At 43.6% G+C, this 16,578-nt stretch overlaps 1 protein-coding gene across 3 annotated transcripts in view; it reads left to right on the top strand.

The window, feature by feature from the left end:
• Positions 1–16,578, top strand: part of BRINP1 (BMP/retinoic acid inducible neural specific 1) — a 93,056-nt gene that overhangs the window by 19,941 nt on the left and 56,537 nt on the right. For all 3 annotated transcript variants that reach the window (XM_073314213.1, XM_073314211.1, XM_073314212.1), the window contains one exon: positions 7,198–7,465. In XM_073314213.1, the coding sequence (XP_073170314.1) occupies positions 7,248–7,465 (218 nt within the window). In that variant the 5' untranslated portion in view covers positions 7,198–7,247. The remainder of the gene's footprint in view (positions 1–7,197; positions 7,466–16,578) is intronic.

Below are 16,578 nucleotides of genomic sequence, written 5' to 3'. Positions count from 1 at the left end.
TGAAAAATCCTATGTAAATACTAGCTATTATTATTTTGGTGTAATTTAACTTATCATGAAGGAGAGGACTAGATAATATTTTAGATAATAATTTCACATTATTATTAATAATTTCAGGTTCAGAACAATGTTTGATTGAAAACCACCTAGACCATACTTTTGTGAGGCTCAGAAAAGTTTGGTTAAGTTCATGTTATTATTATCTATTTTCATTTTATCCCTGCCACTTCACTTCCTGGCTCTCTCTGGCACCAGAAACAGAAGAGCCGAAATACTGGATGCAAGGTTGTTGTCGGAGTCTTTCCAACCCAGATGGAAGCAGGAAGTACCACAGTTCTTGCAAAAAAGGAATATTCCCATGTGGTTGCCAGCCCAGCATTGCAGAGCTAACTGGCTGAGCCGTGGAACTGTTGGAACTTATCTGAATGGAACTTCTGAGACCTTTGAGCTTCACCTAGAACAGATGAGTGTGCCTGGTGTCAATCCCCACTTTCAGAATATACGTAATTGGTGTCTCCTGGGATTTCACATTTGTAACTATGGTGCACACCACAGAGACTCAGAAATTCACGGCAACAGCTGGGCTGCACCTTCCATCCTTTTACAGTAGAACCTCAGAATTACGAACACCAGGGGAATGGAGGTTGTTCGTAACTCTGAAATGTTCGTAACTCTGAACAAAACGCTGCGCTTGTTTTTTCAAAAGTTTACAACTGAACATTGACTTCATAGAGCTTTGAAACTTTACTATGCAGAAGAAAAATGCTGCTTTCCCGTTTTTTTACTAGTTTACGTTTAATACAGTCCTGTACTGTATTTTTTTTTTTATCTCTGCTGCTGCCTGTTGTGTACTTTCGGTTCCAAAAGAGGTGTGTGGTTAACTCGTCAGTTTGTAACTCTGGGGTTCTACTGTACTCCAAGTGCACTGATCCCCAATCATTTGAGATATAGGGACATCTGATACTTACCTAGGGGGTATAGGATAAAGAGTTGAGCAGCTCCAGTTGAGGGCAGTGGCATGCATTTACACCCGCCATTATACTGAGGGTGTGATCCTGCAAGGTGTGGCCCCTATCTAGCAAAGCGCTTAAGCACATGCTTAAATTTAAACACAGGAGTAGTTCAGTAGGACTTCAATGGGGTGAGTGCCATGCTTAAAGTTAAGCATGGGCTTAGCCTGTTTGCTGAATTGGGGCCAGAGTGTTTAGCCCCTTGCAGGATCTAGCCCTAACGTCTCCCGTGACTGTGTCCTTTGCTAATTTATCAGCATCCAATCGCAAGCAGTGAAGTTGCTGCAGCACAGAAGTATTTCAGATACAAATAGCATTTGTTATTCCCTTCCCTCTGGTAAAGTGCAGCAGGCAAAACACCTCGCTCAACCTGCCAAGAAACAAATGTGGGACACAAGGAAAAATTATTGGTGCATGAAGCTTAAAGAGATACGGGACTCATTCCTTTCCTGCAAACAATGTGTTCTGTAATTTCTCTTTCTTGAGGCTGCTTTTCTGATGGCAATAGTTTACAATAAGGAGCATGAGGGAACACTGGGTATGTGTGAAGGATCTCTCTAATTTATCGAATATAAGGGATAAATGGGAGGTGAAGAGATTAGAACAAGGGCCTTGTTGGTATTCCAAAGAGGGTGTTTACAGCTGGTGATTGGGAGTCAGGATTCTTGTTTCCCCGCTGCAACTGTCATCTTTGGCAAGTCAATGTCCTTCTGCAAAATAGGGGTAACAACAGTTTTGTTCTCTGTAAAATCTAATCACCCGTATCTATCTCACATGGTGTCTGAATACCTTACAACCGTTATCTTCGGAGCAGTCAAGTACACACCTGACTTTTCGCTGTCTTTATTTCAGAAACAAAGGGGGATAGCGGTGCTTAGCTACCTCCCCAAGGCATTGAGAGCTTCCGTTTATGTCTGAAATGCAATTCCAACTCCTTGGATCAAAGCCGCTGACTTATGGCAGAATATAATTAGCAAACGTGCAGCTATTGGTCCTGATGACATTAAATGTAAACTCATGCATAGGTAACTTCCATGTCACACAAAGCATTGGCCTCTTTTTGCTACACAACCTCAGTGTTCTAAAAGAAAGAGAATTACAAGGCAGGGAACAAATTTTAAACATTCAGGCCTGAATTCTCATGTTCACGAAGACCACTTTACACCACTCTGGCAGTGCAAAGGGACTGAAATTTGGATGTAAATTTACACTAACTTAAAGGCAAGTTTACATTAGCAAAATGGTGTGATGGATCTTTGCTGGAATTGGGAAGTGGGCCCTCGACATGCTGTTCATGCCATGTTGACCGTTCATCTTAACTCTGATCAGTGTCCCACTCACCTTCCATTCAGATTCATTAAGGAACATTATTCTGGCACATTGTGCCTGTTCACATTGGATATATGAATTTATAAGGGCCTGGGATCAGACCGCTGGGCCAGGATGTTCTTGACTGAATACATTTGCCATATTATAAACAGGGATCACTGGTTCTTTGTGTTAACTATTATTGTGCCAGTTACTATTAAGTATTTATATTACAGCAGTGCATAGAGATCCCAACTGACTGCAGGGCTGTATTTTGCTAAGTGAGGTACAAACATACAGCAAGAGACAGTCCCTGCCCCAAAGAGATTACAGTCTAAACAGGCCAGGCAGGTAAACCACAAGCCCATCCTTCATTCTAAGGCATTATTATTGTGTCAGATGTTATTTTTGGTTAGATTTGGGATTTGGACCCAAGGGCTATAAATCTGGGGACATCCCTCCCCCCTTCTGACCCCTACCCAATTTCTGCAAAGTCTCTGGGATGGTTCCAGGATTGGGGTAGCTCCAGAACGCCATATAACACATTAATTTGAGACTTGGGGTTGTTAGCAGTTAGATTTAATAGACCTCGCAATATTGCCTTTAACACAAAATAATCCCACTTAGTAGGTTTTTATGGCTTCCGCAGGGACCAGCCCTGTAGTGTGTATTAATGTTTAATATCAAGCAACATCTTTTCAGCAGCTATGGGGAGAAAAGACACTAATAAAAAATTTAACTTGATTGTGATATAATTGTCTAGACTGGTGGTGAAAGTCATGTTATTTCTTCTTCCTTTGCCCCTACTTCTGCTCCTTGCTCTGAATGCTTTTTCTTCTAGCCTACTTCCAGAACCCAGATTTGCCCACTTCTTCCTACTGTCTGGGAGGATATCGTCCACATGATGATTAAGGGCTGGCAACTGATGATTGTTTGGATGAAGATATGTATGCAGGGTTAGGAATCGCCCAAGTTTTTTTCATCATTACCCCAAGACTGACCTTAAACATGGTGGAGGGCAGATACTCATTCTGTGTGTGTTCCTGTCTTTGATCTGAGGTGAACAGAGACAACCAAAATACCGTACAACTCCACATCTGAGATAGTAGATGGGTGATTTGGCTGAGGACTATTACAGGCATTCCACCTAGCATTCCACAATGGACATGAGCTGGAGAGGGGATTGGAGGTCAGATATCACTCCACTTTAATACAAAAAGCCCATTCTCCCAGCACAGTAGGAATTCAGTAGAAAGAAGAGGGCTTAAAGAACTGATCCAGGGAGGCTGACAAATGAGGTAGTTACTGGGGGGTTCAAGAACCAAACAACAGGCATAGTTAGGTCTATGCATGTAGTACAGCTGATCATTAGCGGAGACTGATGCTGATACTTATCTAATGGAGAAGGAGGGTGAACTTTCCACTTTTCATTGTGTGATGGAAGTGTATCATTTGTGCTCATAATCTGAGAAACAGAGGTGTGGCCTGAACAGATGACTAGAAGCTAGGCACTCTGTCCTGAGTTCTAATCCTGACTCTGAACCCAGGATCAGAAGATACCTAAGAACGTACGAGTTCTTCTCATCCAGCCTCAGACATTTACTCCCTCTATGGCACTGGGCAAATCATTCATCTGTCTTTATTCTTACTATTAATTATTATTGTGTGCAGAACCCAAAGCAGCCCATCAGGATCAGGGCCCCATTGTGCTTGGTGCTGTGAAAACATCTCAGAAGCCATGATCCCTGCCTCAGAGCACTTACAAATAGTTAAGCAAAAGGAGGAAGAGATTATGTTTGAAAAAAAACCCAAAACAATATGTTGCCATTTTTATTGAAATTTTTTTTGGGGGGAGAAAGAATTTTTGAATTCGAAATGGAAAAAATTGAATTTGAAATTTTCAACCAGCTCTATTTACATTCTGGGAAGAAACAGGAGAGGAAAAAGGAAGAAGGAAGAGAGGAAGAAAGGGGAACACAAAGTGGTACAGAGTACGTCCTGTTGGGGCTGTATTATTATTACCATCTTTATTTTAACCACTTCCTACATTCTGTTTATTAATTCGTCTCATTCCTGCCTATTTATTTTAACCTCTGCCTATTTCTGTATTTTTTTTCTGTTAAACATCTGCCTATAGTGTTTCTGTGAGATTTTATTGAAACCTCTTTTTCCATTTTTATATACATCGGTGTAGCTGCCTACCCAAAGACTGTACCCAACTGCTCTTGGTAACTCTGTTGCTTCTCCCTACCTCCACCTCTGTTTCTCTATCTGCCTTGTTTCAGAGTAACAGCCGTGTTAGTCTGTATTCACAAAAAGAAAAGGAGTACTTGTGGCACCTTAGAGCCTAACCAATTTATTTGAGCATAAGCTTTCGTGAGCTACAGCTCACTTCATCCGATGCAGTGAGCTATAGCTCATGAAAGCTTATGCTCAAATAAATTGGTTAGTCTCTAACGTGCCACAAGTACTCCTTTTCTATCTGCCTTGATTTCCCCATGCTCACCTACCTGACAGGAGTGTCCTGAGCTGTGTGGAAAGTGTTTGTAAGATTACACATGTTAAAGATAACCATAATATTCATAGAATCATAGACTATCAGGGTTGGAAGGGACCTCAGGAGGTCATCTAGTCCAACCCCCTGCTCAAAGCAGGACCAACCCCAACTAAATCATCCCATGATATTGAGCAGCAGCGTGGTCTAGTGGCGAGGCTAGTGGCCATGAGACTTGGGTTCTGGTCCTAGCCGTGCCACTGACCTTTTGTGGGACCATTAGTCACTTCACCTCTCGCTCTGTGCCTGTGTCTCCTCTTCCACCCTTTGATTGACTCGTCGATGTAGCTTGCCAGCTCTGGCACATGGACTGCCTGTTGCTATTGGTTTGTGCAAAGCCTAACGCTAGCTGTCTCAGGACACTATGGAGCGCATCACTGTAGTATCGGAGAGCTTTACGCTCAACACCTTTGTGAGGCAGGGAAGATTTAGCCCCATTCTGCAGACGAGGAATTGGGGGCACAAAGTAGTTAAAGTGACTTGTCTAAAGTCACGCAATGAGTCAGTGGCCGAGGCAGGAATTGATTGCAGGTCTCCAGTCCAGTGACTTAACCTTCCTCCTCACTGAGGCCCTCTCGGTACTACCACAAGACAATTAATAGTAATATTCCCCCACAGTAGCTGGAAGGAGGTTAAAACCTGTCTAGTGGAGAAAGCTAACAGAGACTGTTCTAAGGTGATATTCATGGCCTCTCTTATATTTAATGTCTTAATTTTTCATGTGGAGTAACTTTAGCTGGTTGGGAATTGTTCAACAGAACATTTTCAACAGGCTATGCGGGTTGTTTAGCTTTCTAAAGTGCCACGGAGCTCGCTTTCAGCAGCACATCCATATGCTGTGCACATGGGCAGACTCCCACATACTCCCGTCATACGCTCCCCGCCACCAACGCCCAGGTACGCTCTGGATTTTGCTGCACCTGCGCAAACACATGCCCACTCACAATCACATGCTGTAGCCTCATGTCACTCTCACACACGCCTTCCCGACAGAAATCCATATTCACAGACACGCACACACTTTGTGTGTGTGTCTCTCTCTCTCTCTCTCACACACACACACACTCTGGGAGTTGTACCTGTACACGGCACACATGCCACACTCATATACAGCCCCACTCACACATATCCCTCTTCCCACAAATCCTTATACAGCCAGAATTTAGAAAAGAAGACTTTGTCAGTAATGAATAGATAATTGATACAATCTGGGACCCTGCTGTGCCCTCCTCCCTTGCATTTTTGTCACAAAACAGAAGGGTAAGGACCATCCCTGCAGTGTTCCTAATAAGCCCATTCACCTTCCACTAATGTAAAGCCAAGTATCACCTGGTAGGGGGCATAGTGCCAACGGTGTGAGTGGGGAGGCAGCATGATCTAATGGCGAGAGCACGGGGAAGGGAGTCACAAGTTCTGCCACTGACCTGCTGTAAGACTTTGGCAAGGCACTTCATCCCCTTATGCCTCTGTTTTCCCTCCCACTCATTCTGTGTCTTGCCTAGACTTCAGGCTCTTCAGGCAGAGCTGTCCTTTACTATAGGCATGTGCAATGCCTAGCACAATGGGGCCTTGACCTTAGTGGAAGCCTCTTTGTGCAACTTTAACATAAATAACAAAATAATGGTTAATTTACGCCCACTCCTCAAAGGCCTAGTCTGTCAAGCCAGCTGCCTGGTGTGATCTTTATCCCTCAAAGTTCTGCAGGATTTCTTTTTTTGTTGTTTCTGAAAACTATATAATTATTATTTTATTTCTCTTTTTTTGGCATGACTTTAAAGTAAGAGCTCAGGTTGCATGGAGTGTGGATTACAGATCATCGGAGATAGATGAAAGCAGAAGACACATTTATCTGGCACCGCATTAAAGGGATGATAAACATGTAATTGAAGCCCAGGGTACAGCCACCTTGTGTATCTGGCCTCCTCTCCCCACTGCGGCATTGCAGAGAACTTCCCTGAGAGAAGTAACTGGGGGGAAACAGGGTGTGGAGCGTTTGGGTCCTGACCTAGCTGTTTCACAGGGTAATGCATGCTCTGAGAGAAGGGATAAAAGCCCATAGATGTACATATCAAACAATGAAATATGATCAGATACCCAGAACCACAATACAAGTAGCCCTGGGGCATTTAAAACCTGGTTTAAAGTTTGTTTTCATGTTGTGCCACATACTTGAAAAAATTAACAGCAACAAAAAACATGTCTATGATTACATGTGTAACCATTTTTCTTTCTTCTCTCTCTTTTTTCTTCTATTTCTTTCCTCTGTTCTTGCTCTCCTCTCTCTCTTTCTTTCTTCTTCCCCTCCCTTCCTCTCTTCCTCCACAGGACTCCATAGAATGGAGCAAGAATGAGAGGAAAAAGGCAGACAGAAAAGCATGAACTGGAGGCTTGTTGAGTTCCTCTACTTCCTGTTTATATGGGACCATATAATAGTACAGCCCTCCCACCAGGAACCAGCTGTTATCAACCAACATGTCTCCAAGGAATTTGATTGGCTTATTTCAGACAGGGGGCCTTTCCACCACTCGCGGAGCTACTTATCCTTTGTGGAAAGACATCGTCAAGGATTTACAACCAGATATAAAATATACAGGTATGTTGATTTTTTACAGAACTCATAGCTTTGCAGCCAGTGGGAACTCTGAGGGGTATGGTAGACGCTGGTCATTGGTTGAGAACCGCCAATGTCCTCCTTCAGTCTGGGAGTGCTTCTAGACTATCTGCTGCCTTTCATTAACAATGACAGCTGCTTCAAAGACTCAGGTACGGTAGAGGTAAAACTGTGATGTAAGCGATGAAGGTGTGTGAGTACCATGGTGATTACCACAACATAAAACCAAGGTAGAGAGACAGACAGGAGGTCAGGGGAGAACCTGTCTGATGTGCATGTGAATGTGTCATATATGGGCAAAGATTAAATACATGGACGCACAAATGAGCACATCAAAATGCATTTAGCACTGCTCACACGAACTTGAGTACAAATCTATATGCACACCCAGCCCTCTGCCTACTATACATGCATTCACAAGACGACATATCAATGTATACCAGGGATCAGCAACCTCTGGCACGCGGCCCACCAGGGAAATCCGTTGGCGGGCCGGGATGGGTTGTTTACCTGCAGCGTCCGCAGGTTCGGCAATTGCAGCTCCCACTGGCCGCGATTCACCGTTCCAGGCCAATGGGGCTTGCGGGAAGCGGTGGCCAGCACATCCCTCGGCCCACGCCGCTTCCCACAGCCCCCATTGACCCGGAACAGCGAACCATTGCCTGTCAGGTTCACTCCCTCTGGGGCATCTGGCATTGGCCACTGTCGGTAGACAGGATACTGGGCTGGATGGACCTTTGGTCTGACCCAGTCTGGCCGTTCTTATGTTCTAATACCCACAATAAAATACACATAGACAAGTACAGGAGAAATGTGCCATGTATTCTGACATTATTTTATATACTGCCTGTCCATACAGATTTGATCCACAAAACACTTTGTGGAGTTAAATAATGGCGTTAAATGGGGGCATGGGGTTAACAGCGGAATGAGGGAGGTATTAAGAGGTACCTAACGAAGGGATACAAGTTATGCTTTCAAATTAGATAGGAAATGAGATGGAAATTCATTGAGGGATCATGAGAGACAAGAAAGCCCTTTGCAGATGGCAGAGATTGCAGAGGAGAAGGCTTTCATACCTAGAGCAGTGAGATAGTGTGACTGGGTTGATGAGAAGTGGCAGGGTGGAGAGTAGCCAGAGAATCTCAGTTATATACTCCAACAAATCCATAAAGGATTAAGGAAGCTGAGAGTAGTTTCAAACCAGACCCTAAAATGCATAGGGGAAACAGTAATGGATCTGTTTGTCTGTGATGTGTCTAAGGCATCTGCCACCGTAGTATCCCAAAGGATGGGGATGCTTTTTTGTACATGTGAGGAGGTGGGCATTACATTCTGCAGCTGCTGGAATCTAGAGAGCTGGGATGATGTCATGATTCACAAGACAGAGAAAACCTGAGGTGGGTCAGAGAGTTCAGAGCTAGGGGATAATGCCAAGGGTATGGGCAATGGAGGTAGTTGGACAGTGTGAGTCAAGAAAGGACATAGAAGAGTTGGAGTTGTGGATGAGTCTTCTCCCCTTGCCCAAATATCAGACTCAAATCACCCAAAGGACAAGCTCTTCAGAATGAGCAATAATAGTAAATCACTATAGAGCATGCAGGACACTGAGCTCTGGAATTCCACCCTCTGGTTTAGGTTAGGAGCCGATAAAGAAGCTGAGCTCTTTTGAAAATCTAGGCATCTGTGTCAAAACTGGAGTTGCCGGGATTTTCTTTTGAAAATCTGACCCCTGGGCCTTGATCCTGCTCCCACTCAAGGCACCGGGAAAAAAACCAAAACCCCAAACCAATCTGCCATTGATTTGAATGGGGCAGAATCAAGCTTTATTTAGATATTCAGCTGGGTACTGAGGACTTTTTAAAAATCTGGTTCCAATTGTGGGTGCTGAGCACTAGAAAGTCAGGTCCATATTTCCAAATCCTCAGCAGGTGTGAATCAGTGTGGCCCTTTTAAATTCAGTGGAGCTATGCCAGTTTATAACAGGTGAATATCTGGCTCATAGATCTCAAACCATCCCAACCATAGTGTGTTGTTAGCATTAGGGGTGGGCAAATCTCATGTTGTGGGTTCCACAATCTACTGCACACGTCAGCAAAGCAAGCTGGAGTTCACAAACTATCTAATTCCTGTTAAAAACAAGTTTCCTCCTCAAGGGTGATTCTTGATCACCCTTTGTATTCATCTAGCTAAAGAGAAGCCAGTGCTCTGCATTAAGGATAGCGAAGCCACCCTGAGAATCTGGGGTGGAACAGGGGAGTGTCCTGTATGTGGAGTGTTGAGTTTTTATTGGAATCTTCCCCCTTTGTGCTTTGTTTCACAGACACTGTGTGTTTGTTGCTCAGGCTCTCTGCACCTTTCATACACTGGGTCTTCCATGTGCTTTGCCCTCTCTGTCCCTTTTCCCACCGCATCTCCAAAGCCTGGTGTCGCTAGAATTCGAATCAGCCATTCCGACCGGTGAATTTTGAGTGGGTTCGAAATGAGGCAAAAAAGAGCTCACCCGTCCCTAATTGGAACACTGTAACTTGTTTAGTGGCGATTTCCCCAGAGTGTCTTGCTGTGAGGAAACATGGACACAGCACATTAGAACCGTGTCATTTACATTGAAAACCCTCAGAGATAAAGCCACTGGCAATGTTACGCAGCAACATCAAGCAAAACACAGGATTTTCTAGCGTGTGCAGCCAGCCTCACAAAAAACCCAGCCCCTTGTTTTCCCCTTTCCTGCCACAGCTGAAGTTCAGGCATTTACTATCAGGCCAAGCGCCTTACTCCAGTTGACAAAGGCATCCAAGGCAAAAGGACTCTTTCCCTTCTGCAGAGTTCCTATGGAACTGAACGGCCACTGATATTCTTTCCATAGAATGTTTAAACCAGGCTCTAGAATTCTACCTTGGCGACATAATTCTCTATTCCATTCTGTCGGTTGATAGAACGGATCTCTCTCTTTATTATATTCTACAGGATTTTAGGGTAATTTCCTTAGAACCCTGAAAAGATTATTTTGCTTGTACCCCTTAGTTGAGGTCTGGATCTCATATTTGGTCTTGAGAGGTAGAAATAAGATACGGAGAGCTGTTTTGTATTGAGTGTTGGGTCTTGGACAGTATAGATCAAACCAAGAGATGAAGAATGAGTATTATTCTGACTCAACTCTGATAATGAGGCTGGTTTATGATGCAGTTGAGGATGGAAAATGTGAGCTGTGATAATGTGGATGCGATGGCGGTGCTGGATTGTGGGCTGTCTGCATAGTCATCTAGGTGGAAGGGCACATGGTACTGGAAGCACAGTTTAATGGCTAAAGCTCAGGAGTAAGAAAAATCTGAGTTCTGTTTGTGGTTCTGCCACACATTCACCATGTGGCCTTGGACAAGTCACTTCACTGCTCTATGCCTCCGTTTCCATGCTTGTAGAATGGAAATAATAATACTTGCCTACTTCCTAGAGCCATTCCAAGGCATTATTCATTAATGTCTGTAAAATGTTCCGAGATCTTTGGATGTCCAGTGCTATAGAAAAACAAAGAACCATTCTTTTACAGAGTGGCTAATAAAGGACTAGCTTGATAGGGAAGGGAGGGGCATAATTGGGAGAGGAAACGTGGAATTTCCAAATGCATTTATTTATTTCAGTTCCTGAAGAAAAAAGAAAAAAAAGTGTCCATTCTAACCTCTAGACATGTTATCATCTCTTAAAATCACATACATCACTGTACAATAAACACTGGCAAATTAAATGGGTGACAATACAAAGCTATTTTGTTACATAAGCTAGTTACAAAGAGGGCACCAAGTATATGGAAGAAGAAATGCAGGATTAATTGTGGGTTACAGTGAACAGATTAATTAGAGCTGGTCAGGAGGATGAAAGCCAATAAATAAATAAATATATAAATTTGAAAAAAGAATTCCTAATTTTTATTGAAATTTCAAAATTCATTTTTTAAAAATGTAAATATTTCAGCCACCCTTTATATTCAACATGTGATTCGCAAATAGTTTATAAAGAGTTGATAAATGAGTCATAGATGCCACACGCTAATGCAGACACTAATGTGTGTGTGTGAGCGATGGTTATAAGCACATCAACAGACGGTGTTATATATATGGATATAAAGCAGGGTTATAAGCAATCTGTAGACTCTATAACAATCAACTAACCATTATAATATCTATGAATAATGCATTCACCCTTTATAGACTATTTATAAATGCCCTCAGTATGAAATACGATCAAAATTTCAACCAGCTATATATTATAATATTAATAAGACATATCAATGATATGTAGACAGTCAGTTCATCCGAGATATTCCATAGCTCTTCAAATAGTTTAATTGTTAACCTGAGATGGGCCAGAAACTCATTCCAGTTCTCATAAGATGACATCTGCATGCCCATTCTGGCCCCTTTACTCTGGGTAAAAGGCCCGGAGAGGCATAAATGTCCTAAAAATCCCTGGGAGCATTGTGGGTGCTCAACAACTCTGAAATCTGATAGGAATTCCTGGCCTATTCATTTGTTCATGTCACTCCTCTTTTTGAATCCCTTCACTGTCTATTGCATCACATTTAAACTACTGGTCATCTCCTTCAAGACTCTATATAAGTTTTATCCTCCTTTGGGTTGAGTTACACGTTGGTCTCCCTGACACCTGCCCTGCTCATATTCCTATCCTTGTTAGCCCATCTGCCAATCTCTCCATCAATCCCCTCCATTCCTTTCTCCACACAGCCCTGTGTGCATGGTCTGACATCCCTGCAGTCATCCCCAAAGTCCTATCCCCTTTACTCTATGTCCTTCTTAAAACCCACTTCTGCTGTGCTTTCTATAGAGAGTCTTGCGAATTTGTACAGAAAATCCCTTTTATTGCTCCACATCCCTGATGTCTGTCTACTTGTCTGTGCAGCCATCTTCAGACAGTCAATTCCTTGGGACAGGGGCTGTCTGCCTCTTCTTATATGTCAGAAAAGTCTCTAGCTCATGATGAGTTGCTACCACAAACAAACAGAACAATCATCAACTCCCTGGGTCTCTTTGGGTGAATCACCTCACCGCCCTCTGACTCAGTTTCCCCATCTGTATGTAACCCCAGTATAACTCTGACCCTCTCTAGTTGTGGCTGTCCACAGAAAGAGAGCTTGATAAGCCTGAGAAAGACTTGCCTAACAGAACAGGGTATTTTAAAATGAGAGGTCCCACGTTCAGTCCCCACAGCTGTTGACCCTCTGCATGGTAAAGGGTTAACAAAACCCAACTCTGTGATGCAATGTGAGCTCCGTGGGTGACAGGTGCCATATGAGTGAGGTAGCATTAATTTTATCCTTAATTTTCAGCCTGGAGTGTGGGTTTATGTGCCTGGACAGCAGTGACAGGGGTGTGATGTCTGCTCCATGTCCGTTCAGAGGGATAGCCACCATTTTCTAGCCAAACACTGAGAACTTGATTCACATTTACACTGAAGCCCCTTTATGCCACTCTTGATATGTAAAGGGACTTTAAAGTGAGCATAAATGTAACATAGTCCCACTTTTAGTCCCTTTATTATGCCAGAGAGGTGTAAAGAGGCCAGAGTGTAAATAAGAATCAGGTGCTAATTCTTGAAAAGGGGTGTGTGTGTGTGAGTGAGAGAGAGAGAGAGAGAACAAAATCCAAAGCTAAAATCTTCTCCATTCAGAGTGTGCCCATTCCCAGTGCCACTTCACCAGGCTATTGTTAGATTTCATTTTCCTTCTCATTCACAAACCATCTGGATTTGCAGAAATCATTAAATAAAGACTGCAGAACAGAGCGTCTGCATGCCAGGGAGGAGATTCACACCCCAGGCCAGTCTGCAAAATAACACTTGACAAGTCAGACACCTTCCCCCCATCCCCTCGGCTTTTTTTATTTCTTTTTTCTTTTAGCAACTTCCCTATCATGTAAGCAACTGTGGCCTTTCTTCCCACTAAGAAAGCTGCAGAGAAGATAAAGCTGTTGTTCTACATTGGGAGCATTTATCAGCATTAGCAGAGAGGTGCCCGCAATTGGCTACTTGCCCCATCCCAGCCCAGGTCTAATTACCCACTTCACACTGTAGACTGTGTCCTGTATCACTTACCTAACCTCATAGACTCCTTGTCCAGTACAGTACCACACAATGTGCGAGACTCGGCTGGGAATTCTCTGAATTTGAAAGGAAATCGACTTTACAGTGACCTTTTAGACCCCAAAACAAAATATGGACACTCCCCAAATGGATCCTTTAGAAAATAACCCACTACCTACCAATTAGCTGCCTTCTCAAATTACAGGTTAGGAGTTTGGTGCAGTCTCTTTATGGCCTCTGTGACACAACTGGGACTCGTATCCCTAACTATGCCTTATCTTAAAGTCTCTCTGTCTCTCACTTATACCTCATGGCAGGCTTTCTGTCCAAGTGTAGTAGCTTAGATACCAGTAACATCTGAAGGAATATTACCAAGACTCCTCTCCACCACATTCAGGAAATTCACCGCATTCTTTCCTCTTATATAAATGGACAGGCTCCATGATATTTCTTATTCTCTGCTTTGGTTTGGTTTTTTAGTCACACTGCCATTCTGGGGATAGCAAGTAAGTTTTCATATGAGGGTTTTACTCTCTCGGCGTAAAGGAGACATCATCTTTTATGTTTCTACGCTGGAGGTGAGGTTTTTTTCAGAAGTAATGTAGCAGGTAAAGGACAGCAGGAGAAGAGATGAAAAGAAGATCTTGTTGACTGTGTGGAATAAGCAATGGGATGCTACAGAGCACTGCATGTAAGAGTGAAATTTACATAGTTTACATTATGCATGTAAACTAGCGATGTACATTGCTTTGTAATCAGTAAACACCTTGTAAATAAATATGTGTAAACCAAGAATTTAAATCAATTTACATAATGTGTGTAAACAATGAAACCTTCCAGTGTTCTCCTCAATGTAAACGTTAATCTGAAAATGACACTAACACAAGTTTAGGCAACTTTATGAGAGAGGCAATTTACATTCCCATCTCACTGCTCTCACACTGCAGCTTGGCAAAGATGACACATTCAGGAGACCGGCGTAAACCAACCAACCAATTACATCACGTAGTTACTCGTTTTCCCACAACCTTCATTTTTCATGCAGTTCAGGGACCAGTGTTGTTACAGTCCCTGCATAATGAATCTCCATGCATATGGATAACTGTTCATATATTTGCATAAAGGAGAACAAAGGCAGGGATGGAGGATGATGGGGCTTGCTGGGGCCTGTATAATACTCTGCAAAATCCTGTGGTTGCTGGGTCATACAGCCAAGGAATTTGGCCTTCATCTGGGTTTGATGAACAGCTGTTCTGGCTCCATTTGGATTCAGATGGTCAGGGTTTCAGAATATCAGTGGCAGCTGTGATATCAGACATTCCATCTCATCTTTAATAATCTTGAGGGGCGCTGACTGATGAAAGCATAAACTGCAAAAAATTAATAAACTTAGAAATCGTTCCAGGCTAACATCTTAGATCCAACCATCTCTCCAAACTTTGGGGAAGGTCACGTCCTCCTTTGAATTTAGCAGCTCAAACCCATGTCTTCAGGGGGGTGGCACAAGGAGCATAGGAAAGGAGTTTTAATCACTGAGCCCTCTGCCAAGAGATACCACATGTTCTTGGGCCTAGAAGGGAATTCTGTCCCCTCTCATTTCTCACCTGAATGAGTCCCTTTCTTATGGAGCGATAAGGGAGCCAGTCAAATTTGGAGATTACGTGCATCAAATTTGGAGATTATTCACAGTGCTCCACTCACTGGTCCCCTCCGCACTGCGCCATAGTGGACCTCTCTCAGACTCAGCTGGGCCTTCCATGTTCATCACAGATGTCTGAAGGCAGGCAGACTGAGGCCTCGTGGCTTATGAGCAGTTTAAAGGTTAACAAGCCAAGGAGAAGCCATCACTCAACCTTGTGGGTAGGCTTTTAATTCCACTTGTAAAACAGGCAGATGCTTATTTCTGCAGAAGCAGTTATGTAAAAAAGGAGTCATCAGCTGTCTGACGCAAGGACTCATTTTGTTCTGTCACCAGTAGTGCACAGGGGGATGCCATGACTGTACCTGTTATCACTTTTTCTATTTTGGGATCCCCCCTCATAATTTTTTCCCCTGTGTTTCAAGTCTTACTTCTTCTTCTTTTATTCTGTCTGACTACCGCCCACTGACCTCTGTAAGTGCAGCAAGATAAGCCCCACTGCAACAGCCATCGGAAACATCCACGCTGATTTCCCATGCTCATCTTACAGACCCACTGTTGGACAAGGCAAGTTCAGTCAGAAACCAAGGGCCGGTCTCCTGAAAAAGCATGATTGCAAGAAGGTATAAGGGAATCAGTACGCCCTGGAGACAGAGCAGGATGGAGAGGGATTTTGGTAACAGGGATTCCTCTGCAGGCAATGAGAGATCCATTACATCCTCCTTCGGGGCAGGTCGTGCAATGTGCAGTGGTTTGTGTGTGCAAACAGGGATGGCATGCAGCTGCCTGCACCTCTCTTAAGGAGCTGATTATACAGGTATAACAGGGCTTCTGCAGCCGGCAGTGGCAAAGGTGTCATCTCTGGATAGCAGCACAGGTGATGCCAAGTATCTGATGCCAGGATCATGCTTCAGGGCCGTTATTTGTTGGTGACCGTGCTCTGTAACTGATTGCGCACTGGCATCTCTCTCTCTCTCCAGCCCTCGGAGACTATTTCCCATACATCTCGCTTCACAGAGCTCCATCCGGACACAGTCATTTACAATAAAATATTTACAGGAAGCTGCAATGAGGCCGACTTCACTGGGGAGTCATTTGTGCTGGTTAAATAACTTCTCCCATCAGGTGAGACGTGTGGATGGGGGAGGAAAAGTCAGAGCTGACAGATCTCAGCGCATTTGCATTCCCAGAGCCTGCCTGGTATGGAATCAGACTGCAGTGCAGTGCAGACTGCAGGGGGGATGCTAGGTCCTTCCAGTTGTCCTGGCTGAGGATCCAACCACACTGTTTAATGGAGAAGAGATGACCCCATCTTCATCCGATCTCTTCCTTGACCTGCTCCTGCTTGCTCTTGGTAGGCATT

Source organism: Lepidochelys kempii, chromosome 16 (assembly GCF_965140265.1).
Source record: "Lepidochelys kempii isolate rLepKem1 chromosome 16, rLepKem1.hap2, whole genome shotgun sequence".
NCBI classification, from domain to species: Eukaryota; Metazoa; Chordata; order Testudines; family Cheloniidae; genus Lepidochelys; species Lepidochelys kempii.
This window is presented reverse-complemented; position numbering and strand designations above follow the sequence as displayed.